Source organism: Oncorhynchus nerka, linkage group LG17 (genome assembly GCF_034236695.1).
Source record: "Oncorhynchus nerka isolate Pitt River linkage group LG17, Oner_Uvic_2.0, whole genome shotgun sequence".
NCBI lineage: Eukaryota > Metazoa > Chordata > Actinopteri > Salmoniformes > Salmonidae > Oncorhynchus > Oncorhynchus nerka.
In genome coordinates this window covers 41,481,792-41,501,487 of record NC_088412.1, presented here as the reverse complement: position 1 = coordinate 41,501,487, position 19,696 = coordinate 41,481,792, and the positions used below count along the sequence as shown (strand labels likewise).

At 42.4% G+C, this 19,696-nt stretch overlaps 2 protein-coding genes across 4 annotated transcripts; one reads left to right on the top strand and one right to left on the bottom strand.

Annotated features, from left to right (window-relative positions):
• Positions 1–1,182: 1,182 nt before the first annotated feature.
• On the bottom strand, positions 1,183–8,120 carry LOC115145262 (nuclear protein 1-like). 2 transcript variants are annotated; one of them, XM_029686696.2, is made up of 4 exons: positions 7,894–8,120; positions 2,286–2,395; positions 1,880–2,018; positions 1,183–1,613 (listed from the first exon to the last, which is right to left on the bottom strand). In XM_029686696.2, the coding sequence occupies exons 2-3, from the start codon at positions 2,383–2,385 to the stop codon at positions 1,891–1,893; spliced, it is 228 nt and encodes a 75-aa protein (XP_029542556.1). In that variant the 5' UTR covers positions 2,386–2,395; positions 7,894–8,120; the 3' UTR covers positions 1,183–1,613; positions 1,880–1,890. The 2 variants fall into 2 exon arrangements, with proteins under 2 accessions (XP_029542556.1, XP_064859246.1); XM_065003174.1 differs by lacking the exon at positions 7,894–8,120 and having other exon boundaries at positions 2,286–2,524.
• LOC115145261 (SAGA-associated factor 29-like) lies at positions 7,734–19,207 on the top strand. Of its 2 annotated transcripts, XM_065003173.1 has the most exons (12): positions 7,734–7,830; positions 11,424–11,521; positions 14,337–14,410; positions 14,781–14,856; positions 15,251–15,323; positions 15,419–15,505; positions 15,671–15,735; positions 15,829–15,958; positions 18,020–18,166; positions 18,318–18,353; positions 18,502–18,664; positions 18,914–19,207. In XM_065003173.1, exons 3-12 carry the CDS (start codon positions 14,345–14,347, stop codon positions 19,028–19,030), a joined length of 960 nt encoding a protein of 319 aa, XP_064859245.1. In that variant the 5' UTR covers positions 7,734–7,830; positions 11,424–11,521; positions 14,337–14,344; the 3' UTR covers positions 19,031–19,207. The 2 variants fall into 2 exon arrangements, with proteins under 2 accessions (XP_064859245.1, XP_029542555.1); XM_029686695.2 differs by lacking the exon at positions 15,419–15,505.
• Positions 19,208–19,696: the final 489 nt, after the last annotated feature.

Below are 19,696 nucleotides of genomic sequence, written 5' to 3'. Positions count from 1 at the left end.
AATTGTCATCCCTCATCTTAAATGTCACTGACCAACACTGGTATCAAGATAAGGTGACTCATTTAGAAGCATTTGATTTTGCAATCACATTTATTATTTTGGATTTGTGTGCCCATGATAACTGTTTTCAACCCATAACATAAGGAGACATGAAATGTTACACAGGCATATTTCTGAGATCTCTATACAAAAACACTGTCCAACAGCTAGATCCAAGATTCTTACAGAGTTCAAGTTCAATGTCTAATTTAACTGATTACTTAACTATAACTTACTATTTTTTCGTGATGGGAATAACATAACATGCTCCACCAAAGGCTTTTGAAAAAAAATGGGTGTTAGATGATACTGGCAGCCTTTTTATATCAGTTTCCCTTTTAGAAGACCATGGAGCTCACACTTGTGAGTGCATTTGACGGCAAGTTTTGTTTTTGCAATTTAGAAATAGGGAATTACTTTTAAAACAATACACAATCTAACTGTCATGTAGGCTATATCTCCTTGAAATATATCTGTGAAACTAACCTAGTATAAAAACCCTGCCTAACATCAACTAACTTCAGCTCAAGGGTAGCCTACATTTTCAGACGCAAAGAGATGCAAAGCACCAGACTTAAGTTATTTTCTCATTATTCATTTAGTTTAAGCAGTTGAATGAGCTGTCACAGAAATGTATATTATTTTACATTTTCCTTTCTTTGTCAAGGGTTCTTCAAATAGTCCATTTCTTGACAATAACCCTTAATTCTTTGGCACAAATGTATTTTCTAAACTAGAGCATTCCCAAAGAAAGGACTTTAACTTGACACAAATCGGTTATTGGCTTGTTTGAAGATTGCAGCCCATGACACCTTCCATGAAGACAAATTCAGAATTAAAGATGTCCTCCAGTGATGTTGGAAAAGTAATATCCCAAGTATAAAGACAGTAAAGTACACACACCAAAAGGTAAAAATAGGTTTTAAGCAAAATAGGGTTTAGACAACTGCAAACTTCAAGGAATAGGGCATACAAGGAGTTGGTTGGATGGGAAGTTGTGATGTCACTAGAGGAAAGCCCACCCCCGTGCCATGTCATGATTTACCTGGACAATCTATTGAGATTAACCTTTTGTTAATAAGTAATTCAGGTGTTAAATTAGTTGAAAAGGAGACTGGAGTACCACTTTAAACCTAGACTTAATACATTTTATGAAAGCATTTATTTTCAATACACTTTTCAATCAATTTTAAGAACCTCTTTGCTTTAAAAAAAACAATCATTAAGTGACAAATATCAATTAAGACTTAAAAACAAAACCACATTGATACTGAAACATGATGCAGCCTGCAACCACTCCCATTACTCCCCACTTGTTTGGGAAGGTCGTCCAGAAGACCGCTTGCACGGTTGTCTACATCACCTTCAGTGAGGCCACTCCCACTCCATACCATCAGCTCTATGAAGGAGAGGACTGAAATCCCCCTTCACTGACGCTAGAGTCAAACTCATTGGCAGCCTGTGACCCGTCCTCATATTCACCCCTCTCTACATTGGAGTTCACCGTCTGTCTGCCCATCTTGTTTTGTCACCAAGGCCATGGTCGGTTGCCAGTGTTAGCCGTCCGATTTGCCCTGAAAGGAAAGACAAATGGTTACGGTTCTGCCTAGTTGACCGTTTGCTACATGAGGGCACTTGAGGGTGGTAGGAACAGAGTACCAAGATAGAAACAAAACAATGCCTTAAAAATTGTATTTAGTAGGTCAATAAGCCTACAAAAAAGATATAATTCACTGTAGAGCAAATGTTGAATATTCACTTCCTCAAACTTCATATTGTGTCTCACACTTGTTTGAAATTGTGAAGTGCATACAGAGATTGGAGGGGGGGGGGGGCTTACCTCCAATTTACTCACTCCTTGGCCTTCTTTTCAGTGTTCTGAAGTTTCTCTATGAGCTTGCGCTCGTGGCCTCCGGGGTTGGGTCGGTTGGTATTGTCGCTGGCTTCCTTCTTTGACCTCCCCTTGCGGCTAGCGCCACCTGGAAACAGTGCGAGTTCACAGTTCAGATTGTGAGACTTTGAAAACAATAACACACCCAATTGCCCCCAATGCAACATTGTAGCAGTCAACATATGCCACTTGCAACACGTTGAAGAGTTTGGAAACTTGAGAGTTCTTCATAGATTGAACCTCACCGACCCATAGAAATTGAATGAATCTTCAAATCATTTGTGGCTACCATTATTTGATGGTCATAACTTGATAATTCATTGCACATACAAACACAAGAATTACTGATTCTTACTTGTGTATTTTTCTGAAAGGTTGTAGTATTCATATTCGTCGTAGTGTTGTTCTTCAAAGTGGGTTGGCTCAACATTCTTCACGTCTACAAAACTTGCCATAGCGACGCTTCTATTGAACAAATAAAAAGTAACTGAGAAATTAATTTTCGCTGGACAGCAACAAAACAACTTTAGAAAGCAGTTATTTTTCCACGGGTGTTTCTCTTTCTTTCAACTCTGGAAATTAGTGGTTTTCTGCACTTGCCCATTTGCTTAATAAAGCATGGTTGCTCCTCCCTTTCTCCTTGTTATGAGTCCTTGGCCCTTGCCTGAGTCAGTGAAAGTTGCATGAGTTTTTGGTAAATATTTGACGCCAACTGACTTCCAAGGTCACCCATGTCTGTTTTTTTATCAGGTGCCCTTTATTGATTTCATTTGCTATTCATCTTGTGGTACATGTTTTCTTTCTTTCTCTCTCTCTCTCTATTAGTAGCCTGTTTGTATTTCTGTAATCTATTCCATTGCACAATTATGCTTAATTTATTTCTATTGGTCTTCTTCCAATAGTCATTTATTTTACATGGTCAATTAACACATTTCTTAATTCTAAATGCACCTAGTTTCCTTCACCGACATGGTTTATCTGCCCTATCAACCCCTCCCTCCTCGGAGACAAAGATTAGATGAATAATGTTTTTCCTTCAGTCTTATCAACATCTGTGGTTCAAAACTCACACTTCTCACATTTTCTAACAGACCCCCTTTTCTTTGTTTGTCCTCCATTTGTCTGTCAGGGCTCCATCCAAAGGGTGCTTGAAGGTGAAGTGTGTGAATGTGAGCATGGGGAACCAACTTTTGGTGACAATGCAAAGCTGTTGATAGATTCTGGTTGTTCAGTAGGCATTGAACCCATTTTGATCGCAGTTCTATAGCACCCATGAAATCCCATTGTGTGTGTGTTCTCACGTGTGCATGTTAGTAGAGAGGAAATTAAATGTATGTGGTACTGTACTGTATAGCGAATACATGTAGGCCTACATAAAGGAATATATAAAAATATGTATACAGTGGCTTGCGAAAGTATTCACCCCCTTGGCATTTTTCCTATTTTGTTGCCTTACAACCTGGAATTAAAATAGATTTGGGGGGGGGGGGTTGTATCATTTGACTTACACAACATGCCTACCACTTTGAAGATGCAAAATATTTTTTATTGTAAAACTAACAATAAATAAGACAAAAAAACAGAAAACTTGAGCGTACATAACTATTCACCCCCCCCAAATTCAATACTTTGTAGAGACACCTTTTTCAGTAATTACAGCTGCAAGTCTCTTACAGCTTGCCTGTTCTTTAAGGCAAAACTGCTCCAGCTCCTTCAAGTTGGAGGGGTTCCGCTGGTGTACAGCAATTTTTAAGTCATACCACAGATTCTCAATTTAATTCTCACTATTCCTTCAATTCTGACCAGTCCCTGCTGAAGAAAAACATACCCACAGCATGATGCTGCCACCACCATGCTTCACTGTGGGGATGGTATTCTTGGGGTGATGGGAAGTGTTGGGTTTGTGCCAGACATAGCGTTTCCTTGATGGCCAAAAAGCTACATTTTAGTCTCGCCTGACTAGAGTACCTTCTTCCATATGTTTGGGGAGTCTCCCACATGCCCTTTGGCGAACACCAAATGTGTTTGCTTATTTTTTTCTTTAAGCAATGGCTTTTTTTCTGGCCACTCTTCCGTAAAGCCCAGCTCTGTGGAGTGTGCGGCTTAAAGTGGTCCTATGGACAGATACTACAATCTCTGCTATGGAGCTTTGCAGCTCCTTCAGGGTTATCTTTAGTCTCTTTGTTGCCTCTGATTAATGCCCTCCTTGCCTAATCCGTGAGTTTTGGTGGGAAGCCCTCTCTTGTCAGGTTTGTTGTGGTGCCATATTCTTTCCATTTTTAAATAATGTATTTAATGGTGCTCCGTGGGATGTTCAACGTACTTCTTCTTCTTCTCTCTACTTCTCCACAACTTTGACGCTGACCTGTTTGGAGAGCTGCTTGGTCTTCATGGTGCTGCTTGCTTGGTGGTGTCGCTTGCTTGGTGGTGTTGCAGACACTGGGGCCTTTCAGAACAGGTGTATATATACTGAGATCATGTGACAGATCATGTGACACTTAGATTGCACACAGGTGGACTTTATTTAACTAATTATGTGACTTCTGAAGGTAATTGGTTGCACCAGATCTTATTTAGGGGCTTCATAGCAAAGGGAGTGAATACATATGCACGCACCACTTTTCCATTGTTAATTTTTTAGAATTTTAAACAAGTTATTGTTTTCATTTCAGTTCAACAATTTTCGACTATTTTGTGTAGGTCCATTGCATGAAATCCAAATAAAAATCCATTTACATGACAGGTTGTAATGCAACAAATTAGGAAAAACGCCAAGGGGGATGAATACTTTTGCAAGGTACTGGTATGTACAGTTGAAGTCGGAAGTTTACATACACATTAGCCAAATACATTTAAACTCAGTTTTTCACAATTCCTGACATTTAATCATAGTAAAAAATCCCTGTCTTAGGTCAGTTAGGATCACCGCTTTCTGTTAAGAACGTGACATGTCAGAATAAGAATAGAGAGAATGATTTATTTCAGCTTTTATTTCTTTCATCACATTCCCAGTGGGTCAGAAGTTTACATACTCTCAAGTAGTATTTGGTAGCATTAGCTTTAAATTGTTTAACTTGGGTATAATGTTTTGGGTAGCCTTCCACAAGCTTCCCACAATAATTTGGGTGAATGTTGGCCCATTCCTCCTGACAGAGCTGGTGTAACTGAGTCAGGTTTGTAGGCGTCCCTGCTCGCACACGCTTTTTCAGTTCTGCCCACACATTTTCTATAGGATAGAGCTCAGGGCTTTGTGATGGCCACTCCAATACCTTCAATTTGTTGTCCTTAAGCCATTTTGCCACAACTTTGGAAGTATGCTTGGGGTCATTGTCCATTTGGAAGACCCATTTGCAACCAAGATTTAACTTCCTGACTGATGTCTTGAAATGTTGCTTCAATATCTCCACATCATTTTCGGGCCTCATGATGCCATCTATTTTGTGAAGTGTACCAGTCCCTCCTGCAGCAAAGCCCCCCCATAACATGATGCTGCCACCCTCGTGCTTCACGGTTGGAATGGTGTTCTCCGGCTTGCAAGCCTCCCCCTTTTCCTATAAACATAACGATGGTCATTATGACCAAACAGTTCTATTTTTGTTTCATCAGACCAGAGGATATTTCTCCAAAAAGTAGTCCCCATGTGGAGTTGCAAACCATAGTCTGGCTTTTTTATGGCAGTTTTGGAGCAGTGGCTTCTTCCTTGCTGAGCAGCCTTTCAGGTTATGTCGATATAGGACTCGTTTTACTGTGGATATAGATACTTTTGTACCTCTTTCCTCCAGCATCTTCACAAGGTCCTTTGCTGTTGTTCTGGTATTGATTTGGACATTTTGCACCAAAGTATGTTCATCTCTAGTTGACAGAAGGCGTCTCCTTCTTGAGCAGTATGACGGCTGCGTGGTCCCATGGTGTTTATACTTGCAAACCTTTGTTTGTACAGATGAACGTGGTACCTTCAGGCGTTTGGAAATTGCTCCCAAGGATGAACCAGACTTGTGGTCTACAATTTTCTTTCTGAGGTCTTGGCTGATTTCTTTTGATTTTCCAATGATGTCAAGCAAAGAGGCACTGAGTTTGAAGGTAGGCCTTGAAATACATCCACAGGTACACCTTCAATTGACTCAAATGATGTCAGTTAGCCTATCAGAAGCTTCTAAGCCATGAAATCATTTTCTGGAATTTTCCAAGCTGTTTTAAAGGCACAGTCAACTTAGTGTATGTTAACTTCTGACCCACTGGAATTGTGATACAGTGAATTATAAGTGAAATAATCTGTAAACAATTGTTGGACAAATTACCTGAGTCATGTAAAAAGTAGATGTCCCAAACGACTTTCCAAAACTATAGTTTGTTAACAAGACATTTGTGGAGTGGTTGAAAAACAAGTTTTAAATGGCTCCATCCTAAGTGTATATAAACTTTCGACTTCAACTGTATATACCGTTGATAGAATGATTCAGACTGTAGTCATGACAAAGTACGACTGTCTGTATCTGTGACACGACTGTCTATATCTGTGAGAACGATGAGGAAGGACCCTTCCCTCACATAAATCTACTCCTGAACAGACGCCGTCGTATAAATTAAAGGCCGTGAACCAGGAGATATGAGTAAAACCTCTCAAAGTAGCCTCTTCTCCTAAAGCCTCCATTGAATATTCCACAAACCATTCCTTTTGGATATGACCTAATTGTTTTTGAGCAAGGAAGGGTTGACACAGGTTTGACACAGCCACAGAGTTCTTGGCATATTTGACTTCTCTCGCTGCCTCCATAAACAGTCATAAACAGTACTGTACTGGCCATAAACCGGGGAGACATGTTTAAGGGTCACTCTCTCTTTGTCCCATTCTCTCTTCTTTATCTATCTCTCTTTCACTCCCACTATTCATATTTCTTACATGTGCTGTTTTCCTTTCAACGGCAGTCTCTCAGTTATCTATCAACAGTCCTGTTCTTTCTTTCACTGTTTTTCTCCTTCTCCCCTTACTCTTTCTGTGACTCGTCCTTCCACGCTTTCTTAGCATCTCTCAGTCATGTGGGCACTCTGTTCAATAAATATTTGCTGAAATATGAGCTTACCATATGAGCTGTGACTAAGCCTGCTCTCAACAAACACACAAAGACTCACACAGACAATTATAAACAGCACGGAGCGCCCCAGACAGTTTTGAAGCATGGCAGATAAGCCAACACTTATCTGTGTCTGTCTATGGTCCATTTTACGACCTTATTTTCTCCATGTCAGTGTTGAATATGAACTTTCCAGTATCTCCACCTCACCACCCTTTTTGCCTCCCTCCACACACACCCAACTAGTAATATCAAATAGGTATAATATATTGCTTTACATTAAGGCACGGTCTACCTAGCTTTACATTCATATTAGTACTCTATTAAGTTTTGTTCTTAGTGATTGTTTTGCTGTTTATGTGGCTGTTTTCTTCACCATAATGTTTACAGATGGTGTTTGTTTCCAGAGGCCAAACCTCCCTCCGCCCCCTCGCAGAATTCTGCTGATGGAACATTTTACACAAACATTACAGTGCAATTGAATGTGTTTACAAGATCATGACTGAAAGGAATTGTCTGTATGTTTCAATATGTAAACATTGAGGAGAGATGTTTGGAAAATATAATTTACTTCACCACTTACATTCCATGGGTTGTAAATATTAGATAAACGAATTCAAACAACAATTATTTACGTGTGATTATTATTATTTTTTCTTCACATTAGAACACCTATACGGTAGAGAGATTCCTTATTTATTTTACAGTCTATGGCCGAGATGCAATATTGAAAGACCCGTAAGACAAACGTTTGGGGTAGTGCTGTTTGTCCTCGCTGTCAGTCCGTAGTAGGCCTTGAAGCGAATGAAAGCTCACAAACTACCAAAGGTAGGGGAGATAGTCTGAATGTATAGTTCTAAACATTTTGAATAACAATTTACGACTACTTACCAACATGTAACTTCACTCCACAAAATAAACTGCGCTTGGTAGTTGATAAAAGGAAAGATCACGTTTAAGGAGTCATAGAAGCTAGCTAGCTATTTAACCAGCTAAGCTAGCTTGCGAACATTAGTTGGCTTGCTAAATTTTCTAATTTTAGCTGGCTAGTTTCCTACAATAGGTTTGTTCTGACCACGTTAGCTAACTCTTGCAGACAACTTGCCAGTACAAAGTAAATGTGACATAAGTTGCGAACAATACAGCTAACCTTAATGTTAGCCAGAAGATTCTAACGTTGCGCTTGTTTACATTGAGCTGCACTGGGGTCAGAACGCAATTATGGTTAGATTAAAGGCCCATTGCAGTCAACGTTATTTTCCCGAGTTTTGTATATATATACCTACACTATGTAGTTGGAATAATATTGTGAAAAGGATAATGCCTTTGGTGTAAGAGCTCTTTGAAAAGATCCAGGCTGTATCACAACTGGCAGTGATTGGGAGTCCCAAAGGGCGTAACACAATTAGCCCAGCGACGTCCGGGTTTGGCCGGTGTAGGCCGTAATTGTAAATAAGAATTTGTTCTCAACTGACTTGCCGAGTTAAACATTCAATTTTAAAAAGACCACCTGAAATGTCAGCCTGTTTTGGTGGGATGTGCCAAATACAACAGGTATTTCACCTTACAGTGAAATGCTTATTTACAAGGCCCAGCATTGCAGTTTCCCCCCCAAAATATGGATGAGAATAAGAGATAATTACAGAACAGCAGTAAAAAATAACAATATATGCCGGTTAGTTGAGGTAGTATGTACATGTAGGTAGAGCTATTAAAATGACTATGCATAGATGACAACAGAGAGTGGCAGTGATGTGGAGGGGGGCAATGCAAATAGTCTGGGTAGCCATTTGATTAGATGTTCAGGAATCTTATGGCTTGGGGTAATAGCTGTTTAGAAGCCTCTTGGACCTAGACTTGGCGCTCCGGTACCGCTTGCTCTGCAGTAGCAGAGAGAACAGTCTATTACTAGGGTGGCTGGAGTCTTTGACAATTTTTAGGGCCTACCTCTGACACTGCCTGGTATAGAGGTCCTGAATGGCAGGAAGCTTGGCCACAGTGATGTACTGGGCCGTTTGCGCTACCCTCTGTAGTGCCTTGCGGTCGGAGGCCGAGCAGTTGCCATACCAGGCAGTGATGCAACCAGCCAGGATGCTCTCGATGGTGCAGCTGTAGAACCTTTTGAGGATCTGAGGACCCATGCCAAATCTTTTCAGTCTACTGAGGGGGAATATGTTTTTGTCGTGCCCGCTTCATGACTGGCTTGGTGTCCTTGGACCATGTTAGTTTGTTGGTGATGTGGACACCAAGGAACTTGAAGCTCTCAACCTGCTACACTGCAGCCCCTTTGATGAAAATGGGGCCGTGCTCGGTCCTCTTTTTCCTATAGTCCACAATCATCTCCTTTTTCTTGATCACGTTGAAGGAGAGGTTGTTGTCCTGGCACCACACGGCCAAGTCTCTGACCTAATCCTTGTAGGCCGTCCTCTTGTTGTCGGTGATCAGGCCTACCACTGTTGTGTCATCTGCAAATGTAATGATGGTGTTGGAGTCGTGCCTGGCCGTGCAGTCATGAGTGAACAGGGAGTACACCCTTGATGGGCCCCTGTGTTGAGGATCAGTGTGGCGGATGTGTTGTTGGCTACCCATCAGGAAGTCCAGGATCCAGTTGCAGAGGGAGGTGTTTAGTCCCAGGGTCCTTAGCTTACTGATGAGCTTTGAAGGCACTATGGTGTTGAATGCTGAGCTGTAGTCAATGAATAGCATTCTCACATAGGTGTTCCTTTTGTCCAGGTGGGAAAGGGCAGTGTGGAGTGAAATAGAGATTGCATCATCTGTGGACCTGTGGGGGCGGTATGCAAATTGGAGTGGGTCAAGGGTTTCTGGGATGATGGTGTTGATGTGAGCCATGACCAGCCTTTCAAAGCACTTCATGGCTACAGACGTGAGTGCTACGAGTCGGTAGTCATTTAGGCAGGTTACCTTAATGTTCTTGGGCACAGGCACTATGGTGGTCTGCTTAAAACATGTTGGTATTACAGACTCGGACAAGGGAGAGGTTGAAAATATCAGTGAAGACAGTTGCCAGTTGGGTCAGAGCATGCTCGCAGTACACGTCCTGGTAATCCTTCTGGCCCTGCGGCCTTGTGAATGTTAACCTGTTTAAAGGTCTTACTCACATCAGCTGCAGAGAGCGTTTATCACAGAGTCTTCCGGTACAACTGGGGATCTCATGCATGTTTCAGTGTTATTTTCCTCGAAGCGAGCATAGAAGTAGTTTAGCTCGCCTGGTATGCTCGTGTCACTGGGCAGCTTCCCTTTGTGGTCTGTAATGGTTAGCAAACCCTACAACATCCAACGAGCGTCAAAGCTGGTGTAGTATGACTCGATCTTTGTCATGTATTGATGCTTTGTCTGTTTGATGATTCGTCGGAGGGCATAGCTGGATTTCTATAGTCCCGCTTCTTGAAAGCGGCAGCTCTAGCATTTAGCTCAGTGCAGATGCTGCCTATAATCCATGACTTCTGGTTGGGGTATGTACGTAAGTCACTGTGGGGACAACGTCATCGATGCACTTATTTATGAAGCTAATGACAGATGTGGTGTACTCCTCAATGCCATTGGAGGAATCACATAAGATATTCCAGTCTGTGCTAGCAAAACAGTCCTGTAGCTTAGCATCTGCTTCATCTGACCACTTTTTTTATTGATCTAATCACTGGTGCTTCCTGCTTTAATTTTTGCTTGTAAGCAGGAATCAGGAGGATGGAATTATGGTCAGATTTGCCAAATGGCGGGCAAAGGAGAGCTTTGTATGCATCTCTGTGTGTGGAGTAAACGTGGCCCAGAGTTCTTTACCCTCTGGTTGCACATTTAACATGCTGATAGGAATTTGGTAAAACTGATTAAGTTTCCCTGCATTAAAGTACCCGGCTACGAGGAGCGCTGCCTCAGTGTGAGAGTTTTCTTGTTTTCTTATGGAGGAATACAGCTCATTCTATGCTATCTTAGTGCCAACCTCTGACTGAGGTGGTATGTAAACAGCTACGAAGAATACAGATGAGAACTCTCTCGGTAGGTAGTGTGGTCTACAGCTTATCATGATATACTCAACCCCAGGCGAGCAATAACTCGAGACTTCCTTTGATATAGTGCACCGGCTGTTATTTACAAAAATACATAGTCCGCCGGCCCTTGTCTAACCAGACGCCACTGTTCCATCCTGCCGGTACATCGTAAAACCAACCAGCTGAATGTTGAGTTTGTCGTCGTTCAGCCACAACTCTGTGAAACATAAGATGTTACAGTTTTTAATGTCCCGTTGGTAGTTTAATCTTCCCCGTAACTCGGCAATTTTATTGTCCAAAGATTGCATGTTTGCTAGCAGAATTGAGGGAAGTGGGGGTTTATTCGATCGCCTCCGACTTCTCAGAAGGCAGCCCGCTCTGCAGCCTCTCTTTCTCTGCCTCCTCTTCATGCAGATCACGGGGGTCGGGGCCTGTTCCCGAGGGAGCCGTATATCCTCCGTCTCGGGCTCGTCAGAGTCGTGAAAGAAGAAACAGGATTCTGCTAGTCCGTGGTGAGTAATCACAGTTCTGATGTCTAGAAGTTATTTTTGGTCGTATGAGACGGTAGCGGCAACATTATGTACAAAATGAGTTAAAATAATAAGTTAAAAACAACGCAGATAAATCAACAAAAAAACACAATCGGTTGGGGGCACGTAAAACGTCTGCCTTCTGCTCCGGCTCCATCTTACATCCACCAGGTGGTAAATTAGTTAATCGACCAATGAGCGGTATTAGATTATGCTGAGCTGTGGGGCACTGGTCTATGGCCCGTGATGTGAATGGAAAAAGTGGTGAGGGAGGAGCACCTTTCTCAAATTGAACAGTAATCTACACTGCACGGTCGTGGTGTCAACATGGCAGCATGGTACATCATCCAGTAACATACAACCTCTCACGTTTTATCAAAAGCAATCACTTTTGAATGTGAACACAGGCCAGATTAATCGATTCCCTTCAGTAAGCGAGTGAGTTCCAAACCTCTCTGGCAATAACAGAAAGTTTTCCAGTTTCCCCGCCCCGCATAGACCACTCCCAGACAGTCCTAACAAAATTCTTGCTTGAGAAATTGCTATTTGCTAAGAAGCTATTTTTGTTTCATGTTGACCATTTCAATTAAAAACAGTCACAGTAAGGTTACCCAGAAGTTATTTGATATTGAGAGAGAAATGGCAACATTGGACCTTTAAGACACCGTGGAGCCAACGCAAGATATGGATCGGAAAACCTACTTCAATGCAGGGATGGGATGTTACACTGTACTCTAAATTTGACCTACAGTTGAAGTTGGAAGTTTACATACACTTAGGTGGGAGTCATTAAAACTGGTTTTTCAACCACTCCACAAATTTCTTGTTAACAAAACTATAGTTTTGGCAAGACTGTTAGGACATCTACTTTGTGCATGACACAAGTAATTTTTTCAACAATTGTTACAGACAGATTATTTCACTGTATCACAATTCCAGTGGGTCAGAAGTTTACATACACTAAGTTGACTGTGCCTTTAAACAGCTTGGAAAATTCCAGAAAATGATTTCATGGCTTTAAAAGCTTCTGATAGGCTAATTGACATCAGTTGAGTCAATTGAAGGTGTACCTGTGGATGTATTTCAAAGTCTACCTTCAAACTTAGTGCCTCTTTGCTTGACATCATGGGAAAATCAAAAGAAATCAGCCAAGACCTCAGAAAGACAATTGTAGACCTCCACAAGTCTGGTTCATCCTTGGGAGCAATTTCCAAATGCCTGAAGGTACCATGTTCATCTGTACAAACAATAGTACGCAAGTATAAACACCATGGGACCACGCAGCCGTCATACCGTTCAGGAAGGAGACGCGTTCTGTCTCCTAGAGATGAACGTACTTTGGTGCGAAAAGTGCAAATCAATCCCAGAACAACAGGAAAGGACCTTGTGAGGATGCTGGAGGAAACGTGTACAAAAGTATCTATATCCACAGTAAAACGAGTCCTATATCGACATAACCTGAAAGGCCGCTCAGCAAGGAAGAAGCCAATGTGCCAAAACTGCCATAAAAAATCCAGACTATGGTTTGCAACTGCACATGGGGACAAATATCTAACTTTTTTGAGAAATATCCTCTGGTCTGATGAAACAAAAATAGAACAGTTTGGCTATAATGACCGTCGTTATGTTTGGAGGAAAAAGGGGGAGGCTTGCAAGCCGAAGAACACCCTCCCAACCGTGAAGCACGGGGGTGGCAGCATCATGTTGTGGGGTGCTTTGCTGCAGGAGGGACTGGTGCACTTCACATAAAAAAATTATGTGGATATATTGAAGCAACATCTCAAGACATCAGTTAAAGCTTGGTCGCAAATGGGTCTTCCAAATGGACAATGACCCCAAGCATACTTCCAAAGTTGTGGCAAAATGGCTTTAGGACAACAAATTGAAGGTATTGGAGTGGCCATCACAAAGCCCTGAGCTCAATCCCATAGAAAATTTAAGGACAGAACTAAAAAATTGTGTGTGAGCAAGGAGGCCTACAAACCTGACTCAGTTACACCAGCTCTGTCAGGAGGAATGGGCCAAAATTCACCCAATGTATTGTGGGAAGCTTGTGGAAGGCTACCTGAAACGTTTGACCCAAGTTAAACAATTTAAAGGCAATGCTACCAAATATGAATTGAGTGTATGTAAACTTCTGACCCACTGGGAATGTGATGAAAGAAATAAAAGCTGAAATAAATCATTCGCTCTACTATTCTTCTGACATATCACATTCTTAAAAGAAAGCGGTGATCCTAACTGACCTAAGACAGGGATTTTTTACTGTGATTAAATGTCAGGAATTGTGAAAAACTGAGTTTAAATGTAGTTGGCTAAGATGTATGTAAACTTCCGACTTCAACTGTATATCCAAACTGATACATCAAGAAGATTGAAATACTGCTAGTTTTCTGTAAAACTACCCTTTTTGTCCGCATGCTAGCTAGCAGTAGCCACTGCCACCGTTTTGGGATAGCAGTGGCAGCCAATCAGCTCATTTGTTGTTTTTTGCAACATGTCATTCTATAATGGCTGCTGTGGCTCTTGCTGGATAGCATGAGGATGAAAATAAGCAGTCGTTCAATCTTTCCGGTGTAACAGTTGGGACAATTTGGAGTACAACACAATTTCTCATCCCCGGAGTCTAACCATGATGTCGTTCCGACCCCAGTGCAACTGATTGTAAACAAGCATAACGGTAGGGTCGGAATCTGCTGGCTAGCTATAATGTGTGCAAGGCATGTCTGTCATGTTGCTGCTTAAACTAAAGTGAAACTAATTTGATGAATGCATTTTGAACATCTCGTTACCACAGGCAACATCATGTCGGCGGACACCAAAATCGCAGAGCTTTTAACAGAGCTCCATCAACTCATCAAGCAGACGCAGGTAAGTCTCAACCAATGGTTTCTACACCCAAGTGCTGTTGTCATCAGGAGCACTGACCTGTGATTCAGGTACCACAGTGGAGGAATAGCTACCTAGCTGGTTATATTCAAATGTGACTCCAATTACTCATATTTTTACATCATGCCATCATAGGGATTGAAGTCACATTTGGGAGTAGTGTAATAACTAGCAATACAGAATAGGAATGATATTCAGAGATCAAATTAAATCTCATTGCCAAACATCAATCACTGTAATACATTTACATTTTGTGTGCACATTGCATGTTATTTTTGCTGATATATTGCATCATTTTGCACCTATGCAACAACCACGTTGTAATATTAATCCCTTTCCTTCTCTTTTTCAGGAGGAGCGGTCGCGCAGTGAACACAACCTGCTCAACATCCAGAAAACACATGAGAGGATGCAGACTGAGAACAAGAGTGAGCCTCTACCTCGCCTCCCCACATTCTCCTTTGTCCATCCACACTGCAACACTGTTTTAAAACTCTTCATATTACTGTTACACACTGTTTCTATTTATGTATCATCTGGCTAAGCCAGACACACACACGTTATGTTCTTCTATCCTCGTGGGGACCTCAAATTAATTTCCATTCAAAATCCTATTTTCTCTAACCCCTAAACCTAACCTTTACTTGTAACCCTAAACCTTTACCACTAACTTCTTATCTGAATTGTAACCCTAAACCATAAGATCAAAACATAACTATCCTTGTGGGGACTTTGGGGCTTTTAGATCCCCATAAGGATAGACACACACACACACACACACACAGTGTAATAAGGTGTTATTCTTGTTTCTCCCTCCCCCAGCCTCCCCTTACTACCGGACTAAGCTGAGGGGACTCTACACCACAGCCAGAGCAGACGCTGAGGCAGAGTGCAGGTCGGTAGCCTACACTTGAAAAAGAAAAGGAGAGCCGCACACTCTAGGAGCTCAGATGCAATAATTTAATAACCTAATAACCAACGCTTCGACAGACAAGCTGTCTTCATCAGGGTAGCCTACACTGATATCCCTATGCCCCTTGCCCTATGGACCCTTGAAGTGTCCACTGATCTGATATGGTAGGTTTGGTGTAAGCCATTTAATGTAATGTTTCCTTTCACCTATCCAACTGTGGTAGTTCAGTGATTGGATGTGTTTTCAGAAATCATCGCCACCATGTGGAGTACGTAAGTACGGCTTAATTCCAAAGAAATAAGTCGGGCGTCACTCTTTCTCTCCCACAGTATTCTTCGTCATGCTCTCGACAAAATTGCAGAGATCAAATCCTTATTGGAGGAGAGGCGAATAGGTAAGAATGGAAGGAAGGAGACGAGAATAAGCCACTTAACTATTGAGATGCAGCCCATGCCTCACTCTTTCCTCTCTCTCTCCTCTTCCCCAGCGGCTAAGATGGCAGGGGTGAACAGCGACAATGACCCCCCCAGGAAGACCATGCGGAGGGGGGTGCTGATGACACTGCTCCAACAGTCAGCCATGACGCTCCCGCTGTGGATTGGCAAGCCAGGAGACAGGTAGGGTCTGATGATTCAGTCTCTCCTGAGCTCAGTATAGTAGTGCACAACATTTTACAACTGGAAACAAAAATTTGTGTTCTTTTTTTTTTGTGTGTGTATTTTTCACCCCAATTTCGTGGTATCCAATTGGTAGTAGTTACAGTTTTGTCTCATCGCTGCAACTCCCGTACAGACTCGGGAGAGTCCAATTGTGCAGCGGCCAGCTGCGACAGAGCCTGGACTGAAACCCAGACTCTCTAGTGGCACAGCACAGTGCCTTAGACCACTGCGCCACTCGGGAGGCCAAAATCTGTGTTCTTGTTGTGTACATTTCAAGTTCAGTACCCCCATCCCCCCATTTATTTTCCACCTGCCACTTTTTTCTGTCCTCCATTACTATACAGTGCCTTGCGAAAGTATTCGGCCCCCTTGAACTTTGCGACCTTTTGCCACATTTCAGGCTTCAAACATAAAGATATAAAACTGTATTTTTTGTGAAGAATCAACAACAAGTGGGACACAATCATGAAGTGGAATGACATTTATTGGATATTTAAAACTTTTTTAACAAATCAAAAACTGAAAAATTGGGCGTGCAAAATTATTCAGCCCCTTACTTTGTAGCGCCACCTTTTGCTGCGATTACAGCTGTAAGTCGCTTTGGGTATGTCTCTATCAGTTTTGCACATCGAGAGACTGAAATTTTTTCCCATTCCTCCTTGCAAAAACAGCTCGAGCTCAGTGAGGTTGGATGGAGAGCATTTGTGAACAGCAGTTTTCAGTTCTTTCCACAGATTCTCGATTGGATTCAGGTCTGGACATTGACTTGGCCATTCTAACACCTGGATATGTTTATTTTTGAACCATTCCATTGTAGATTTGGCTTTATGTTTTGGATCATTGTCTTGTTGGAAGACAAATCTCCGTCCTAGTCTCAGGTCTTTTGCAGACTCCATCAGGTTTTCTTCCAGAATGGTCCTGTATTTGGCTCCATCCATCTTCCCATCAATTTTAACCATCTTCCCTGTCCCTGCTGAAGAAAAGCAGGCCCAAACCATGATGCTGCCACCACCATGTTTGACAGTGGGGATGGTGTGTTCAGGGTGGTGAGCTGTGTTGCTTTTACGCCAAACATAACGTTTTGCATTGTTGCCAAAAAGTTCAATTTTGGTTTCATCTGACCAGAGCACCTTCTTCCACATGTTTGGTGTGTCTCCCAGGTGGCTTGTGGCAAACTTTAAACGACACTTTTTATGGATATCTTTAAGAAATGGCTTTCTTCTTGCCACTCTTCCATAAAGGCCAGATTTGTGCAATATACGACTGATTGTTGTCCTATGGACAGAGTCTCCCACCTCAGCTGTAGATCTCTGCAGTTCATCCAGAGTGATCATGGGCCTCTTGGCTGCATCTCTGATCAGTCTTCTCCTTGTATGAGCTGAAAGTTTAGAGGGACGGCCAGGTCTTGGTAGATTTGCAGTGGTCTGATACTCCTTCCATTTCAATATTATCGCTTGCACAGTGCTCCTTGGGATGTTTAAAGCTTGGGAAATCTTTTTGTATCCAAATCCGGCTTTAAACTTCTTCACAACAGTATCTCGGACCTGCCTGGTGTGTTCCTTGTTCTTCATGATGCTCTCTGCGCTTTTAACGGACCTCTGAGACTATCACAGTGCAGGTGCATTTATACGGAGACTTGATTACACACAGGTGGATTGTATTTATCATCATTAGTCATTTAGGTCAACATTGGATCATTCAGAGATCCTCACTGAACTTCTGGAGAGAGTTTGCTGCACTGAAAGTAAAGGGGCTGAATAATTTTGCACTCCCAATTTTTCCGATTTTGATTTGTTAAAAAAGTTTTAAATATTCAATAAATGTCGTTCCACTTCATGATTGTGTCCCACTTGTTGTTGATTCTTCACAAAAAAATACAGTTTTATATCTTTATGTTTGAAGCCTGAAATGTGGCAAAAGGTCGCAAAGTTCAAGGGGGCCGAATACTTTTGCAAGGCACTGTATTACTCCCTCAACCCTAAAACCCTCCATCCTTCCCTGTATCCCCCTCTCCTCCAGTCCTCCTCCCCTGTGTGGGGCGATGCCAGCCAACAGTGACTATGTGGCCAAGCAAGGGGACAAGGTGGCAGCGCGGGTCAAGGCCGTGGACGGAGACGAACAGTGGATCCTGGCCGAGGTGGTCAGCTACAGCCACTCCACCAACAAGTAACTATCAGCAAATCAGCTCCAGCCACTTTTAGCCAATCAAGTACAGCCATGTACCACTATTACCAATCAACTACAGCCTTTAACACTTTTAGCCAATCAGCTACAACACAGACTGTTTTGAGTTGTATTCTTTTGCTCTATCCTTCAGGTACGAAGTGGATGACATTGATGAGGAAGGAAAAGAGTAAGTCAATGTCTTCATTTTCTATATTTCTTTTCCTACTATTTTGTCTTGTAGTACATTGAAAATCTCACCTGAAAATCTCACCTTGGATATAATGACAATTATCTACTCTACTTCTTATCTCCCCCCTCCCATCCTCCTACTCCAGGAGACACACCCTGAGCAGGCGGCGTATCATCCCCCTGCCCCAGTGGAAGGCCAACCCAGAGACGGACCCGGAGGCCCTGTTCAGTAAAGACCAGCTGGTGCTGGCCCTCTACCCCCAGACCACCTGCTTCTACAGAGCCCTCATCCACACACACCCACACCGGGTGAGACAAGGAAAGGGAGAGGGGGGGGGGGGATTAATTGACGTCATTTGAATAGATTTTGATTGATGACAACTGTTTCACAGATCATGTTACTGTACACCAAACCCTACATCCAAGCAGGCCCCTCGCTTGGCAGCTTCCCCTCCATCAATCCTAACCTTAACCATTATTGGGGAAAATGCTAAACTGACCCCAAATCAGTGAACTCTGTTCTCTCCACTAACCGCCATGCTCTCTCTGCTCTCTCAGCCCCAGGACGACTACTCAGTGCTGTTTGAGGACACGTCGTACGCAGACGGCTACTCCCCGCCCCTCAACGTAGCTCAGAGATACGTGGTGGCCTGCAAAGAGAACAAAAAGAAGTAAAGAAGAGACAAGAATATACTGTATTTTGTCAGACTTGACAAGTACACTGTGTAGACAAGTGTTCCTAGACAAGTGTTTCCAACCACCCCCTCCCCAGAATAACAATGGATTCCATACCTTAACCACACGTATGGACACACTGAGGGCGGGTTTCCAATAAAATAACATCAAATCAAACTTTACTTGTCACATGCGCCGAATACAAGTGTAGACCTTACTGTGAAATGCTTATTTACAAGCCCTTAACCAAAGGTGCAATTCAAGGAGAATTAATAAAATATTTACCAAATAAACTAAAGTAAAAAATAATAAAAAGTAACACAATAACAAGGCTATATACAGAGGGTACCGATACCGAGTCAGTGTGCGGGGGTACAGGTTAGAGGTCATTTGTACATTTAGGTAGGGGTGAAGTGACTGCATAGATAATAAACCGCGAGTAGCAGCAGTGTACAAAACAAATGGGGGGGGGGTCAATGTAATAGTCTGTTGGCCATTTGATTAATTGCTCAGCAGTCTTATGGCTTGGGGGTAGAAGCTGTTAAGGAGCCTTTTGGTCCTAGACTTGGCGCTCAGGTACCGCTTGCCGTGCGGTAGCAGAGAAAATAGTCTATGACTTGGGTGACTGGAGTCTCTGACAATTTTATGGGCTTTCCTCTGACACCG